Source organism: Fusarium venenatum (genome assembly GCF_020744135.1).
Source record: "Fusarium venenatum strain MPI-CAGE-CH-0201 chromosome Unknown EDB82scaffold_4, whole genome shotgun sequence".
NCBI lineage: Eukaryota > Fungi > Ascomycota > Sordariomycetes > Hypocreales > Nectriaceae > Fusarium > Fusarium venenatum.
This window is the reverse complement of record NW_027072132.1, coordinates 930,564-946,806: the sequence shown is the minus strand read 5'-3', so window position 1 is coordinate 946,806 and position 16,243 is coordinate 930,564. Positions and strand designations below refer to the sequence as shown.

The window sequence follows — 16,243 nt, the reverse complement described above, 5'->3', positions numbered from 1 at the left end:
CTAGTACTCACGTGATTAGCTTCCACTGCTTCTAGAAGCCATCCAAGCATGGAAGGTACTTGGTACGTAATCTCTCCTCCACCAGATCATCTGGGATCTCCTTGAACGTGACAATAAGCTTAAATCGTCGGCTTTTTTCTCACAATGGCCCACAATATTGATAATGCTTTTCGAATCTTTGCACTACCCCCTTTAGCCGCATTTCCAACTCAAAAAATGGCGAATCACATAACCTACAGTCTTCGCTTCACATTACCATTACACAACCAGGACAACTTCTCGAAAGACTACGACTCACGCACATACATACACTAACCTTGATGGTCTCCGTTTTGGTTACTAATGTGCGATGCCATTCAGAAACAAATGCTAATCATTTCCTGACTGAGAACGCAGATCAAAAGAGACGCCGGACGCGGAGACGCTGACACCAAACTACCAAGGAAGACCAAAGAAGCGCCGTATGCTGCAGCAACACGCCAAAAGGATTCGCCCGGCCCACTCTAAACGGCACTTTGACGGGGCGCTTATGGCTACCACAAGGATACTGTCCTCTTACAGGCCACTAGCTGGGCTTTCAGACGCATGTGAGGCTTTCACGGGGAAAATAACGGGTCTTCATCTCCTGCTATTGGACCCGCCCTCCGGATACTGTCTCGGGGCGGACACAGCGGGGACTACTCCCCACGGAGGTGCCCCGGTCTCCAGAAAGAGGCTCCAATGCGAGCTTTAACAGCGGAGATATCTTTCGAGAGATGGGGATAAACCCGGATGTGTCGGCGTTGCGACCGTAATCACAGCATTTCGCTACGGATATGAGACATGCGTGGGGGCTTTGCTTTTGCAAAAACGCAGCACCACGAAAGAGAAGGCCGCCATCTGCCCATATGGAAAAAGAAAAGAATTTTCACCTGCATGACTGTGCCGTACTCGAGCATACTCAATCGCAGCCGCATCTATGTATGCCACTGAAGTTTGTGCTTTATGTTTGCTGTTGTTGTTGTTGTTGTTGTTGTTGTTGTTGTTGTTGTTGTTGTTGTAGAACATGGCAGTGTTGTGATCTTGCACCGGAACAATGAACGTCAGACTTCTCGGCACCAAGATTGTGATGTTCGGTCTCCCTCGTTACGGAACGGCGGTCAAAGCCAGCTCAACGAGGCCCGGGAACGGAGTAGTATCGGGAGTCTTCAAGTCACATGGGTCTAACGACTCAGGCACGGACTGATTATAGGCCGGGGAGTTCAACACCACCTAACACACGGCAGATGTGCGCTCGGGCTCGGTGATGTCCCACGGATTTGCTTCAACACCATATGCTCCGGATGTTAATCCTCAGAAGTGGTAAGCCGAGCCCAGACCCGGACCACTCAGAGCTGTGTATTCACAATTCTCAATTAAGGATCCGTTTGTTATCAGCCGTAGATGTTCAAGCACGAAATATGATTTACCGAATGTCAACCTTGACCAAGAACTTGGCGATATGGAACTTGGCCGAAAAGCTCTCAATCCGATGTTGGTTTCTTTATCCATCGTACCATAATTTCAAGGACATGTCTTGGCTTTAGAGCCCTGACATAAGCGTCAGATTTCCCCAGGCTTGGATGGCTGCATTCAACAAATCCTGGGGTGAAAGATACAGCTTCAGCCATTGATGCAGCCAAGCCTCCTTGCTATTGCAGCACGGTCTAGGCCTCGAATTATCAGAGGGCCTCAAGCTTTTGAGAGAACTCTCAAGCCTTTTTCCAAGGACGATCCCTGTGGGGTCCGCAGATGTTGTTGGTTTGATGGATATGTATCACGATAACTGGGCGGATACTAGTTGAGTATTGTTCGGGCCTTTTCGGTTGTTATCTAACATGTTGCAGATTGATATTGATCTATGTGGCTACTACATGACTATAACGGCATATACATCTATATTCCGTACGCGTGCATTCGCCTATGTCTTTTGTCAAGCTCGAAACTACAGGGTGGCAGATACCCTAGGGTCCCAAGGTCCATTCAATTCTGCCGCTATCTTTCTTTGCTTGGCGATGGAAGCCAAGGCTTCAAGTGCAATCAATTACATAATAGTGAATCCCAAAATGTTGGAGTGCGACACAACTTATTATTACAACCATCCATGGTTTATCTGTGACAATACTGCTGCAAACGAAATCTGCAGTTGTCTGCATGTAGCCATACAAAAGCAACCGCAACGAAACGGCAACGGAAACGGAAACGCTCAAGATTGGGTCTCTGAGCGGAACGGTGGGCGGCCCCACCGATGTCCCATTGCCAAGCAAGCGGGTGTCTTAGGCTTACGAGGGTGATGCAGGGATACAAGCAGCGGAGTGGACACGGCGGAGCCATTCGCAGTTGAGAAAAAGAAGAGGAGGACACGTGCCCTCCGCTGACGACCCGACCACGGAGCGGAGGTATGCCTGAGGATGTGACTGAAGTTGGGAATGGTTGCTGTACGGATAATAGACATGTCACTGCGCACATATCCTCACCCGTTGCTTTTCGCCAAGGGTATCTTGAGTCGAAGAAGCATTTGACAAGACCTTGGCTTGAACAATTGGCTTGAGACATTTAGTTATTGTCACCGGGCCACAGGGTCGGCTGTCAAGCCGGGAATCCGGTGCTTGGCCAGATCAACGAATATTATTCTTGGAGAATTTAAGAGTATCGCAATATTGACACGCATTCGTTATCAGAGGCGAGATTATTTCTGGAGTTTGTGCCAGGCTTGGATTGACACTCATAAGCGAACGACGTCACTTCTCAACACTCGTGGGAAAATGACCAAACAACACAACTGTTGACCACACTGTAATGCAACAAGCGATCATTGATGACCTCGGACCACAGATGCATCGACCGGATAGAAGGGATTATTGAGGGGGCCGGTCTGGCACAACACCAACAAATGCTCATTATGACCAAAAAATGCCAAGACGAAGATTTTTTTGAGACACACCCAGGTCAGATTCCCCGATGGTTTTCTTGTTCTCGATGAGGCACATCGCTTGGGTTGGGGAGGCGAAAACGCCCAGGCTTGCCAAGAGAAAAGAAGATGACCTAAAACTAAACGTCCCAAACAAGAGACCGAACTCTACTCGATCCTTGTCCAACGTTGGTGTCTGTTTGCTGCTGATCAGAGAAAACGGCTTGACTTTCAACCATTAAGCGACAGCCACCAATCTACATCACTGATCACCAATGTCCAGCGTGGGGGAAAGACGCACGCGACCATATTCAGAAAACAGACAACACAGTTTTTATCTTTGACGATGCACGAAATAAAGGGCCCCCCTCCCCCTCGTTTTAGAGCCTGTGGGAACTCCTCATTTCGAAGCTTGGCACGAAACTCTGTCTCCCCAGCCGTCTCATTTCCCGCGGGTAAACTATCTATCAATAAACAAGGGTTCATTTGTTTTACCAGAGAAAAATAGGAAGCAAGTGAGCAACTATTGACAATTAGAAACTCGGACCATTACCTTATCTGCTGGCCTATGAAGCTAGAGGCTGAAGTCCAACGTCTTGGCGAAAGTTCGCTTAGGCTGAAAGGGAAGGACAGTTGACAAAGGACACTTGAGTTGGGAAAAGCATATAGTAAGTTGATACATTAACGTCATTTATTAACAAAAATATTCTCAAAAAGTCCAATTCGCCAGACCCAAACACCCAAAGCACCGTTATCGTCAGTCCATCAAATCTTTGCCATGTGGTGAAGACAGCACTTCCAATCTCCTCCAGGGCCTTGTCTAAAGACACTATGGCACCACGCATCGGTCGCGTTCATCTCTCCATTCTGCAGCTTCCAGCAAGTGACGCGATAGTTGAGAGCCGAAGCCATGAGATCAATCTCAACAAACTCGGGTTCGTCGTGAATCTTGTATGCGGTCCAAGGTTCGTACTGCTCCTCAAGATATTCGTCGAGGGCGGGTTCGCTTCGTGGTGAGTAGACCTTTTGGTCGGGTTCGACCAGGACGGCGTCTTTGGTGATGTACTTCCACATGACTTCTGGCTTTTCGGAAGTGAGGGCTCGCCAGAGGAGGGCAGAGGCGTCGAGAGTTCCCTCCTTGTTGCGGTGCTTGATTGTTCCTTTCTTGATTTCGCCCATTGTGATGTTTGTGTATGTTTTGTGTTGGTATTGGTGTTTAGCTGGTTGTTGGTGTTATCGCGATAGTAGTCTGCTGGTTGGATGAGAGGAGATTAAGTCTCAGTTCAAAAGAAAAGACACATGATATCCTCTCTTCATCATGAATACCTGACGTAGATTCTGCCCCCATTTCTTGCATTTCCATCCTCCAAAACCTGGCATCAGTCGCATCTGATGAATCCCTGCTTGGCCTGACGTCAGCGCTGCGCAACCCTTTCAAAAGCAGGATATCTTTAACGTTTGTCCAATTAATTGCAAGAAATTCAATTCAACACAACAAGTTATTCTCTATAATCTATTCGTTCTTGCGATACTCAAAAAAAGACTTGTTTTTCTTGTTGAAGACTATGCGTACACAGTATCGTCGTCACGGACCATCTTGGCGTTGAATGCGACCGAGCAACAGTTTCTCAACATAACTAATCTGCACACCACCACGTTTCTATTTAATTCGCTATCGTTTTCTTAGATCATAAATACTATTCTCATACAGGAAGGTAGTCTAGGTTAATTTTAGTTTCGCGATAGAACAATTGCCAAGTCTTGCTATTGAAAGAGCTAAACTTTTTTCACCTTTTGGTGGAGAGACGCCAAGGTAGTGGATGTGACGTCAAACCAGGGTCCAAGAAAATATCCATTGAGAAAGTATCTTGATTCAGAAAAGGTAATCTGTCTTCATCATATCATGGACTCGTTATATTATCTCGTCAAAGACTAAATACACTGGTATAGAAGGGGTTGTTCAACAGACTGTACTGATACCCATCGCCCCGTCTTCTTTTTCCGCTATCTACGCCGTCAAATAAGAAAAGAAAAGAAGCGTCGTGCAAATATCTGATAACAAAATGGCACAAAAGGAAAAAAAAAATCTCAATGGAAGCGTTCCTTGATGTACACCATGGCTGCGAATCCCGCACAGCATCTGGTGCTCATCTCATGTCTACACCAAGCACACTTAACAGTCATGCTCAAACTACCCGCATAATCAGTTGATCCAGTGCTCAACACACCATCTGGGTTGGACATGGCTTCGTAGAGTTTACTCGGCATGTCGTGGTAGCGGCTGCAAGCGCAGCATTCAACAAACATCTTGGCGCTTGGTTCACCGTGATGCTGGTGGTGTTCCAAATTGGACTGCCGACGAAGTGTTTTAACAGCCTTTACTGATTCAGAATCTGAGAGAGCAGGTCTATGGCCTTGAACAGGTGATCGGACAGGACCTCTGCTATGCTTGAGGGTGTGCGTAAAGCTTCGTTCATCGGAAGGGGTTTGTCTGCGCGGTGTGGAGTTGGCGTTGGAAAATGTTTCCATAACTCTGTTGGCTTCTTCTTGGATAGAGTCAACGTCTGCGTCCAAATTATCGCTGGGCGCAAGTTGAGGTGAGTTTGCGTAGGACCAGTACGCGCCGGCGTTTGCGGGCTTTCCGGATACTATTCTGGGAGAGTGGCCCATTTCGGATTGAGGAGGTGTTGAGCGCGGTGTGCTGAGGGGAGATACAGATAGAATCGCGTCAGAGTATGATGAATCAGAGGAACTCGTCATGGGCCGACGACCTGTTGGAGAGCACGATGTTGGTAGGGTGAGATGTTTAGGGATATGAACGTGCTGAGTACGGATAGGTGCAGCGTTGGCAGTACTCAAAGCATGCGCGTTATTCTTTGGTGGCACCGGAGGTCCAACGGTAGACGAACTTGCCGTCGAAGAAACAGACCCTTGAACAGAATGACCTCGACCGAACGCACTTCTGGCAGCCTCCTTAAGGTTCCATTTGGTGGTAACGGCGGGTTCAGGGTCTGTGGTGATGGGTTTTGGGCGCGCGCCTGGCTGAGTCTGCTCGTAGCGGATGCTCGGTGGGTTATGCCTAAACAACTTCTCTTTTGACGATTTATCCACTGGTGCGCTCTTGGCGGTTGATGGTTCGTCGGAAGGTTGGGAGTGGTTGAGACGGGTTAACAAGGTAAGAGAACCTCGTCTCTTTGAGCTTTTTCGCGGAGGCGTGGGAGGGATGGAGAGACCTGATGCGGCGGACGATCTCCTGGTTGGATGTTGTGCGGATGCTATCGGTGGTCTTGATACTGTGATGGTGTCTTGCTTGGGAGGGTTTTCGGACTTGGGGACGTTGACTGTCGGGGTTTGCTTCAGACTTTGGTTTGAAGTGCGTGGTGTTGCTTGCTTCTCAGCATTCTTGGGTGAGTTCTTGTCTTCGTTGTTTGACTTGTCCCCTTCATTCTGATCCTTCTTGACGTAGAGACCACCTCTTCGATTCAAACCTTGAGCCTTGTGGTATAGAATCTCACTATCGGGCGTGTGCACTTTGTTCTGGTCACCCTCGTCTTCCGTATCATCAACAGCGCAATCATCACTAACGGAACCCCGTCTCGCACGAGCGCTCCACAGATAAATATTCACAGAACCCCTTCTTCCCGGTGATTTCTGTGATTTCGCCGACGGCATTTTCGCGCCGGATGTATTGAGCGAGATGGGTGGGTATTTCTTCTGCGCATCTGGCTGGGTGTTGACTTTGAGAGGTGTAAATGAGCCGTGACCCAGGAAAGTCTTTCGCATAGCTGGATGAACCTTGCTGTCCCCTTTGGCCTGGTCTTGAAGCACCTTTTGATGAAAATCCTCCTTCTTCTTCTCAAGCTTGACACCTCCAAGGAAACCGGTAGAGCTCGTCTCGTCAAATGACGCTCTCTTAATCTCAAAGGACTTGCGGAATATAGATGAGAGTGAGCTGGATCGACTGCTTCGTTTGGGTTCTTCGGGATCATCATTGTTTCTACCAATGGAAAACCCTAATAAACTAGACGAGCGCGATCTTCGCTTCTGTGTTGTGGGCACTGGCTCAGTGACGCTACGGCCTTGAGCAGCAAGGACGGATGGTGAAGGCGGAGGAGGTTTGCTAAGCTTTCTTCCACGGGGCTTGGGGGCATTCTTCCAGGCTTCTTCAAGTGCTTGATCCATAACCTGGATCCTTTCTTTCTCTTTTTCTTTTCGCCTCTCTTCTTCCTTCTTTTCAATCTCCCTTCGTTTCTCTTCCTTCCTCTCCCTCTTTTGACGATTATATGCCTCCCAAGTGGGCGATTGACATGCAGCGCGCTTCTCTTCAATATCTGGAGGAAACACAAATGCCACTGTCTTTTGAGCGGGCGGAGAGTCCTTGAGCTGTTCTGTCGAGGCTGGTTGGGACATGCCTTTCCCAACAGGTTTTCGAGGAATCATGTTTGGTGACTCTGACCGCACAGGATCCGAATGTGATGAGAAAAGCGGCGGAGGAATGGCGGAATAGTTTCGAAGAGGGACTTTTTTATCCTTTGGCACCAATTCGAATCGGCGGGGAGTATGGGCGGGATTTGGAGGAGAGGTATCAATGCATGCCTGAGATGGAGGCACAGAGCCTTGATGTGTTCGCTGGAACTGTGAGAAAGTCAGATTTGTTTTTTTTTACGATTGTTTGTATGCTTACATTGAGCTTCTTCTCCAAATCAAGCATTTGCTGCAGGCTATTTGATCGAGAGCGCCCTTGAGGCTGGGCAGTAGTCTGCAACATTGTATGGTCGACCTAGAAATGGCGACTGCGCAGAGGCGCTTTAGAACATGCGAAATGTGAGACAAAGTGTTGGGAGAGAGAGAATATAAGTTGTGTCAGTGTTGGACAGAGCTGAGCACAGGTCGGTGGGGTGATGGGTTTGCTGCAGGTAAGCGGGAATAATAATAAATCTGAAGAGTTTATCTTTGTATCGGGCGTTTGCGTCGGTCTGCAGATATTTTGACCGAATGCGCTCAGAATGAACTTATCTTGACTGCGTTCGGTACAGTCAAAGTGAGTGATGTTTGATGATGTCTCGGCTGATGTCTTGCTATTGCGGATGAAATTGGAAATGATTCATTCCAATTACACTTCAACCCTTCTTTTCCTTCTCTCGATAATTTTGAAAGAGAAATCAACGAAAGCGGTGGATTGACGGTTGCGTCGTGGTGTAAATGAGGTGGTTTACAAAGGCGGTGGGCAAGTATCTCGTGATGTGACGAGACAAGCGAAAGCCTTGACGATTCTTTTTTTGCCAGTGTTGTACAAGTGGAAAAAGAACAAAAGGCAGACAAAAAAGAAACAAAAAGTATGGTGATACGAAAAAGAGGTCAGAGGAACCAAAGCGTAATCGGATGGTAGCACGTAGTAATATCCTGACTCAACGTTGGGCTCGAGTAGCATGTATCCTTGGATGGATATATGTAAGAGAAAGATGGAGGGGTGACAAGATGAAAGGGAGGGAGGGAGAATCTAATTGTAAGAAGTAGAATCAGTGGGAATGGAGAATTCCAGACAATTCTTTTTTTTCTAGTTGTCTTTGTTGATTGATTGCCTGACACTTGGCAATCTTGTTTCTTCTCATCAGGGACAAAGCAAGCAAAGCAGGCAAGATGCCGATAACTTATTCATTCAATTGGGTAGCTTCTATTTTTCTGGGCTTAAACTAGCTGCAGTAGACCAACCCAAAACCAGCTGAGTTGCGGGACGATAATGATAATCACATCCATCATCATGGCTGGTTTACTAACAAGTAGACTAGCATGGGCCATGGATCATGATAGAATGGGTTATGCGTGATTGCGGGATGGCGGCATCACTCATGACTGGGGTTGGAAGCCACAACGTAGGGATTTACAGCATTGACCTGTCCCAACGATGGTCGAATGCTACGACAGTACTGCTTGAACGACTACCTTGTCACCCATTGTATGTCTACAACCCTCCTTCACAACCTTGAGAGCCTCTATCAACTGCACCTGAATCCAAACTCAGCTCGTAAGGATATCGAGCTGTAGTCTGTCTCTCAGTGGGTTCTTGAATACGAACTGTTGAGGTGGGCACCACCCAAAAAAAGACGTGCGTGGCTTGAGGTGTCATCCGTCAATCGGAGGAACTCATTGGCTCGCTCCGGCAGATGCGGGAGTGATCCACGGATAGGGCATCCATCCGCCCATCCATCACCTTACAGTCTTCGGTCAACCCAATCCTTTCTTAGGGTGACAGCGGGGAGACCAAAAATAGATAAAACATCCCATCCAATAGCTCTCTAACAAAGATACGCGAATAGTAACACGGTTACCCGCTGTCTCAGTCTGGAAGGATACGAACTCATACTCTCTACTCTGGGGTTTAGCGGTCTGCACAGAAGCTCGTTTAGTCTTTGATAGCGGCAAGCAATAAAAAAGAAACAAAGCAGTACCGTAGTGGCTGACGGATGCGCTTGAACCGCAACCTTATGCAACATGGGAGGCTGGACGGTATAATGATCGCTAGTGAGGAGGTTGACATGGTCAAAGTTTGTTAGTACTCTGCTCAATTGAAGTGTATCGTAGCACAACATAAAAGCCACATATTCCCCTGATTCTTGTACTGGTGGTGTCCCAGCCTTTTGATCATTGTAGCTGCAAAGCAATGAGAATCTCATGACGTGGTTTCCAACCTCTTACCTCGGTAGCTGAAAGTATAGTCTAGACTAGACTGACTCTACACTTTTAGTCAAATGCGTAGTGATGTGATTATTTGTGAGGGGTATCGTATGGTACGTGCTGTTTCTGCAAGCAAGATTGTGTGCGATAATAGAATGGGTCTGTGCATTTTGGGGCTTGATTTAGACGGTTTACCGGATATAACTAGTGATGTGATTGAGGCAAACCAATATGATGGCCTCGAAGGGATTCATTTTTACATTATATGATTGTCTATATGTTCAATTAAAGAGTAATTAAATCCATCTCTGAGTCTTGTGAAGAAACACCAGAAATGACAACTCATAAGAGCGCAATATAGCTCTACATTTTGAGCCCTGCGATATAAATAATTCGAGACATGGCGGGGTTCATAGTCCCCATGTTCAGTCCCTGTCGCCATGGTCTCATCTTGATCTCGTATTTTCGCATCAGTAAAAAGTCCATGGTGGCTAGACCCTGCAAGTACCTGGGTCTCAAAGTAAATATAGCAAACACCCACTCTACACGATGCAAGACATGAAATTCTTACCATGATGAGAGTAGGTCACAAACAGACCATAAATCTATATGATCAATTAGGCTGCTAGTGGAGAAAGTGAGTACAAGTGGAGAAGTTCTGGTAGGGTTGATGGAGTCACTTTTGCGAAACTTACCCTACATTGGGCATGAAAAGATCAATTATCTCATTACTTACGTCGCAAATAGACTCTTGAATAAACCTAATACTACTTAGAACATTAATCTAAGCATAAGATCTCAATAAATGTTGGATTGACAATAAATAAGCTTATACATAACCGGTTTCTGCGTGTTAGTCGGTTGCCAAGTCAAAGCATAAACCATCACTTCAAACATTACGGTGGCATCAAGAATCATTTACTCTTAACATCACTTAGTGAATTCGAGACAATATCTCGAAAAGTAGTTTAATTGAGAAATGAGAGTAATCACAGTCACCCAATAACAGAATGCCAGTCTCCAGGTTAAAGTTGATACGGGCCAAGAGCAGATGCTTGTAAGACGCCCAACCACGCGAACATCTTGTACCTGCATGGCCGAAGAACGATGTAACGGCTTCAAGTACTCAATCAATGATGAACAGCAGTCAGACGCGATTGTGAATGCAGACAACTGGTGCTAGGAAGATCTACCATATTGGACTGTTCAGCCTCAACATCAATGCAAGATACACATCCACCCAAAATACTAAGGTAATTCACAAGTGACGTCGCCCAGTTCTTCCAATGCCAACCAAATCACTACTCTCGAGAAAGCGATACAAAGAATCCTCAAATATCCAAGCTACAGAATACTCAGTCCTCTTTATGACATCTCCAAACTACAAGACTCGCCTTAGTATCATGAGTTTGGCCTTCAGCCCCACTCACATTACATAATCATCCAATCGGACCCAGTTATTCCGAGGGCATCACTTCACGTGAGCGCTTCCGCCCACACTTCTGCATTTGCCAAATTCCCCAAATCTTACCGCGCAGCCGTCGACTCACCATCCACATCACCAAGCAAATCATTCACCATGGGTAAAGTTCACGGATCTCTCGCCCGTGCCGGTATGTCGCCCTCGCCCAAAGCGTCGTCGCTTTATTTTATTTGCTGATCGCTAACATTCTTACAGGCAAGGTCAAGTCTCAGACTCCTAAGGTACGACGACTCCTCGAATCCAACAAACCATCGATTACTCCGACGAACTACGATCACTAACCATCGAAACAACAGGTCGAGAAGCAAGAGAAGACCAAGGTCCCCAAGGGCCGTGCTCTCAAGCGCCTCAAGTACACCCGTCGATTCGTCAACGTTACCCTCACCGGTGGCAAGAGAAAGGTGAGCAGCAGCGACAGCAGCTGCACAATAATACAGGAACGGTCGACTGATGATACGGACACAGATGAACCCCAACCCCGGCTCTTAAACGATTGGTTAAAAACGACAAGATTTGCGGAATCGGGATTGTTGGCTTGCGGACCACAACAATGGTTGACTTCACTCAGTAATGGGATGATGGATTGGGTCGGTCGGGTCGCATGGATAGGCTGAGCCCCCTTATGAAATAAAAAAGGAAATGGCAAAGAAGCGCTACGACCCTACTCGGCGTCCGGTGTCAGTTGTCACAATGCAACAAACATTTGTTCGCACAGACATTCTGCCTGTGAAGCGACTGTGAATGTCGGTATTTGCCTGGTGATACCCCGAGTCGGATGTGCTCGATGGTTCTGGGATCGTAGACGGATTTCTGGGGCAATTTCGGCGAGTGACTCACGCTGATGGATGACATCTTCGATTCTGGTGCCTCAGGATCGCCTCCATGTCAAACCTTGTTCAAATGCCACTACATGATTCCACGTAAATGATGCATCTAAATCTGTAATTCCTGAAACATAGCTTCCGAAACGAATGCTTAATATCTCCAATAGAAAGCCTGTCATTTACAGATGAACTGCTTGTTTCCAATGCCCGTCACGTGATATGATTTCCATGCTGAACTCTGTCAGGTAGCTTCCATCACCAAAGCATCAACTTTACACTCACCAATCCCCCAATTAATCGCACACTAAATAACACAGTCAAAATGGCCGATGTTGAAATGGACGTCGATGTCGAGGCGGGCTCTCCCCCTCCCCCCGCGCGCAACGAATCCGACATGCAAACACACACTAAAGCCACGGCCGTCCGCTCCATCGAAGGCTGGATCATCATTGTAACAAATGTCCACGAAGAAGCCGACGAGGAGGCTCTGCAAGATCTCTTTGGAGAATACGGAGAGATCAAGAACATGCACCTGAACCTCGACCGAAGAAGCGGTTATGTCAAGGTAAGCCAACGCGAAAGCAGAACAAAGACAATTGCTGATGGATTGCTTAGGGATATGCCCTTATCGAGTATACAACGCTGGAGGAAGCCCGAGCTGCCATAGACGGCGCGCACGACCACAAACTTCTCGACCAGACCATCTCGGTGGACTTTGCTTTCGTGCGACCTCCTCCCGGCAAGCCTGGTCGTGGAAGAGGCGCTGGTGGACGAAACAGAGGACGAAGCAGGAGTCGTAGCCCCGAGGGCAAGGAAGAACGCGAAGAGAGGGATTGAGGGAAATAAAAAAGAAACGAGATCAAATCATGACGATCAAGCCATGCAGAATCGCCGACGTGCAAGGTCAAGTGGATTGAGAGCACGTTGGCAGTGTAATGTTTATACATGAGGTATGTTTGACCGCATTTTGCGTTGTTTCTGGTCTAACATGTACTCTAGATCGACCAGAATGAAACGCGACACTTGGCCTATGGATTATTCAGGGGTTCGAAAGTGCGGAACGAAATACGTGACTTGCCTACGTGATATGCTTACATTCCGCATGGAAGATCGTTGTTTGGTAGGTGTTACAGGACTTGACAGGTACAGATCACAAACAATAGCAATCGTCTTGGAAAACGCATACAATATTCCAGCGCGCTTAAATGGATTGATATCTAATAATATCTGACTTCTATCCAGCCAAAACGCAAACGGCTCCAAACTTGCCTAGAATACCCAAGTAAACGACTCCTTCACATTGAACCTCGTCGATCGTCTACACCGATTAGCATTTATTCTTCACCTGCACCAGAAAACTTACCTGATATCAGTACTCGACGCTCCAATCAACACCTCGAAAACTCCCTCTTCAGCAATCCATCCTGGAACTGTCTCGTCATAGTACCCAACAGCATACTTGTCCAGTTTGATGCTGATGTGTCTCGTCTCATCAGCTTCAAGGTACACTTTCTCAAACGCCACGAGCTCCTTTTCAGGTCTTGGTAATCGGCTCTTTTCATCGTGAACGTAGACTTGTACAATTTCTGAACCGGCACGCGATCCTGTGTTGGAGATGGCGAGGGTGATTTTGATCTCTCCGTTGGGAGTGAGGGTCTTCGTTGAGATTTCTGGCCGGCCGTACTCGAATGTTGTATAAGACAAACCGTGGCCGAAAGGGAAGAGAGGCTCGATCTTGGCATGGTCGTAGTGCTTGTATCCTATGTAGAGGCCTTCACCATATAGAACTTTGTGGTTTTCGCCGGGCCAGGTGTGCCATGCTGGAGTATGCTCGATGCGTTTGGGGAATGTACTCTGTTGTAATCAGTCGACTGTTCTCGCAGTTGAAACGATTTTACTTACTGGGAGCTTGCCGCTCGGATTCTCAATGCCAAATAGCACATCGGCCAAAGCATTGCCCGCTTCTTGACCTTGGTACCAGCCCTGGAGAATGACAGGCACACGATCAACCCAGGGCATGTGCACCGGACTACCAGACTGGTTGACAACGACTGTACGTGGATTAGCTTTGACAACAGCTTCGATAAGTCTGTCTTGGTTCCCATCAGCAGGAAGATCCATCGTCTGACGATCGTATCCCTCAGACTCCCACTCAGCATCCACACCAACAATGACAACCGCGACATCAGCATCGCGAGCTGTCTCGACGGCTTGCTGGATATAATCCACCTTGTCTTGTTCTTTAAAACCAATGCGACAGCCACCGTACTTGTGCGTGATGCCAAACTGCTTCTGCTTGGATATGGGACGTAGTTCGTTAGTCATCTCCACACGAAGCTCAACAGCCTTGTCAGCTTCCATGTCGACGTCAACGAGGTAGTCAATCGACCCATCAAACATAGCCTCGCCTTCCTCCGTCCAGTCCCACAGATCGAGAACCATTTTTCCATCAACAAAGAGTTTTCCGGGACCCACGCTCATGAAGCTAATGGTGTGCTTTCCAGTCGTCTTGGGTGTCAGATACGTAGTCGCCACAGCAGACCACTCAGGTCCGACCTGGTTCAAAGGCGCTGAATCCCAGAGGAACAAATCTGTGTTTGTTCGACGCTGCTTCACAACGGGGTTACTCTCGAATTTATCACCTGCGAACCAGTCTATGTGAACACCTGGCTTGCCTGACTGTTCAGTGCAGTACTCTGAAGCGACGGGAAGCCATTTGTGGATATGGCAACCTTGAGCAAACGATACTTTTTGTTGTGATGCTTTTCGTATGCTGTCTAGCGGAATGGTGTTGTAGTATGGGTTCAAACTTGCGCTTCCACCACCACCAGCAATGTGACGATTCGCGTTGGGTCCGATGACGGCGACTTTGGTACTTTTGGGACATAGCGGAAGAATGCCGTTGTCGTTTTTGAGAAGGGTGAGTCCTTCGTGACCGGCTGATCGGATCAGTTGACGTGTTTCTTCACGGTCGTCTTCGCGCTCTGGCTGCTCCGGTGACATGTCGCCTCCCTTGAGTCTCTCTACCAGTGCGAGAACATTCTCTGCAGCTTGGTTGATGGTGTCGATTGAGATGCGACCTTCGTTGACCGCTGCGACGAGCTTATCAAGACGCCATTTTGGGGAGTAGGGGAATTCGATGTCACAACCTGCTTCGACGGAGTCGATTATTGAGTTTACACCGCCCCAGTCTGAGACAACGGTTCTGTAGAATGTTAGTTGATTGTTCAGTAGTTATGTATGGGTTTGTTACCCCTCGTATCCCCATTCTCCACGAAGGATATCCTTGAGTGTGTGCTTGTTCATGTCTGCGTGGACACCGTTGATGAGGTTGTACGAAGACATGACAGCCCAAGGATTGGCCTCCCGAACTGCAATCTCGAACGGTTTGAGGTAGATCTCACGGAGGGGTCGTTCGGTGATGAGTGAGTCTATCGTGAGTCTGTTGGTCTCTTGTTCGTTTCCAACAAAGTCTATCAACCTGTTAGCACATGTCCAACCAGCCGACCGAGTATACATACGCTTGATAGTAGCCGCGACGCCTCTATCCTGAAGACCCTTGATGTACTGCGCCGCCAGTTTTCCAGTGAGGAGTGGATCTTCTGAAAAGGACTCAAAGTTTCGACCGCCGAGGGGATGACGGTGCATGCAGACCGTCGGCGCCAAAAGCATCTCTGCTGATCGGGCGCGAACTTCTTGCGCTAGATGTTGTCCGACTTGGTATAGGAGGTCTTTGTTCCATGTAGCTGCGAGGGAGATACCACAGGGGAACAGTGCGGCCTGGATATTTAGTTACACTCTTAGTGTCAAGAGGGAGACTGACCTTTGTACCGCCGACAAAGATACCACCGCGTGCGCCATTGGGTCCGTCGGTTGTTTTGATCGAAGGGATACCTTTTTCAGGAATGGCTTTTGTCCTCCAAAAGTCGGCTGCTGTGAGAAGAGAGACCTATATGTGTTAGCCAACGTATGTACACAGGATCGAGATGTACCTTTTCCTCCAAAGTCAACTGTGATAACTTCTCTTTCGCCGCAGAGCGAGTATCTCGAAGATACTGAATCTTTTGCGGAGGACTACATGGTGCAGAGAACTCAGTGTCTGGAGTTGAAGGGGTGTTTGACTCGTTCATTGTGCTGTGCTGATGATAGAACTGTTTGTGATAGCCTAAATACAATAGAGATCAGGTCTCTTATAAAGGAATAAATACGAACAGAGGTAAAAGAAGGCAAGTCGAAGCGAGGTCAAGGTTACAGTGCACCAGAAAGAAAGAGTGGAAAGACGAGTCAAACTTGGCTTCACTTATACGGGATAACGCAATCAAGTAGGCAAGC

General features: G+C 47.6%; 5 protein-coding genes across 5 annotated transcripts; 2 read left to right on the top strand and 3 right to left on the bottom strand.

Annotated features, from left to right (window-relative positions):
- Positions 1–3,587: 3,587 nt before the first annotated feature.
- EDB82DRAFT_511605 (uncharacterized protein) lies at positions 3,588–4,386 on the bottom strand. The gene has a single exon (XM_025737063.2). It carries the CDS (start codon positions 4,106–4,108, stop codon positions 3,695–3,697), a length of 414 nt encoding a protein of 137 aa, XP_025591961.1. The 5' UTR covers positions 4,109–4,386; the 3' UTR covers positions 3,588–3,694.
- A 631-nt stretch (positions 4,387–5,017) lies between these two features.
- Positions 5,018–7,952, bottom strand: EDB82DRAFT_561081 (uncharacterized protein; the record flags this gene model as incomplete). Its single annotated transcript, XM_025737062.2, has 2 exons — positions 7,614–7,952; positions 5,018–7,564 (listed from the first exon to the last, which is right to left on the bottom strand). The coding sequence occupies exons 1-2, from the start codon at positions 7,695–7,697 to the stop codon at positions 5,018–5,020; spliced, it is 2,631 nt and encodes an 876-aa protein (XP_025591960.2). The 5' UTR covers positions 7,698–7,952.
- Positions 7,953–11,104: 3,152 nt separating this feature from the next.
- Positions 11,105–12,029, top strand: EDB82DRAFT_511597 (40S ribosomal protein eS30). The gene is made up of 4 exons (XM_025737060.2): positions 11,105–11,217; positions 11,283–11,308; positions 11,384–11,488; positions 11,553–12,029. Exons 1-4 carry the CDS (start codon positions 11,184–11,186, stop codon positions 11,574–11,576), a joined length of 189 nt encoding a protein of 62 aa, XP_025591958.1. The 5' UTR covers positions 11,105–11,183; the 3' UTR covers positions 11,577–12,029.
- A 204-nt stretch (positions 12,030–12,233) lies between these two features.
- Positions 12,234–12,748, top strand: EDB82DRAFT_528842 (uncharacterized protein; the record flags this gene model as incomplete). Its single annotated transcript, XM_025737059.1, has 2 exons — positions 12,234–12,476; positions 12,527–12,748. The coding sequence occupies 2 exons, from the start codon at positions 12,234–12,236 to the stop codon at positions 12,746–12,748; spliced, it is 465 nt and encodes a 154-aa protein (XP_025591957.1).
- Positions 12,721–16,041, bottom strand: EDB82DRAFT_561079 (glycoside hydrolase superfamily; the record flags this gene model as incomplete). Its single annotated transcript, XM_025737058.2, has 7 exons — positions 12,721–13,229; positions 13,275–13,765; positions 13,814–15,116; positions 15,165–15,384; positions 15,433–15,691; positions 15,735–15,860; positions 15,904–16,041. 7 exons carry the CDS (start codon positions 16,039–16,041, stop codon positions 13,181–13,183), a joined length of 2,586 nt encoding a protein of 861 aa, XP_025591956.1. The 3' UTR covers positions 12,721–13,180.
- Positions 16,042–16,243: the final 202 nt, after the last annotated feature.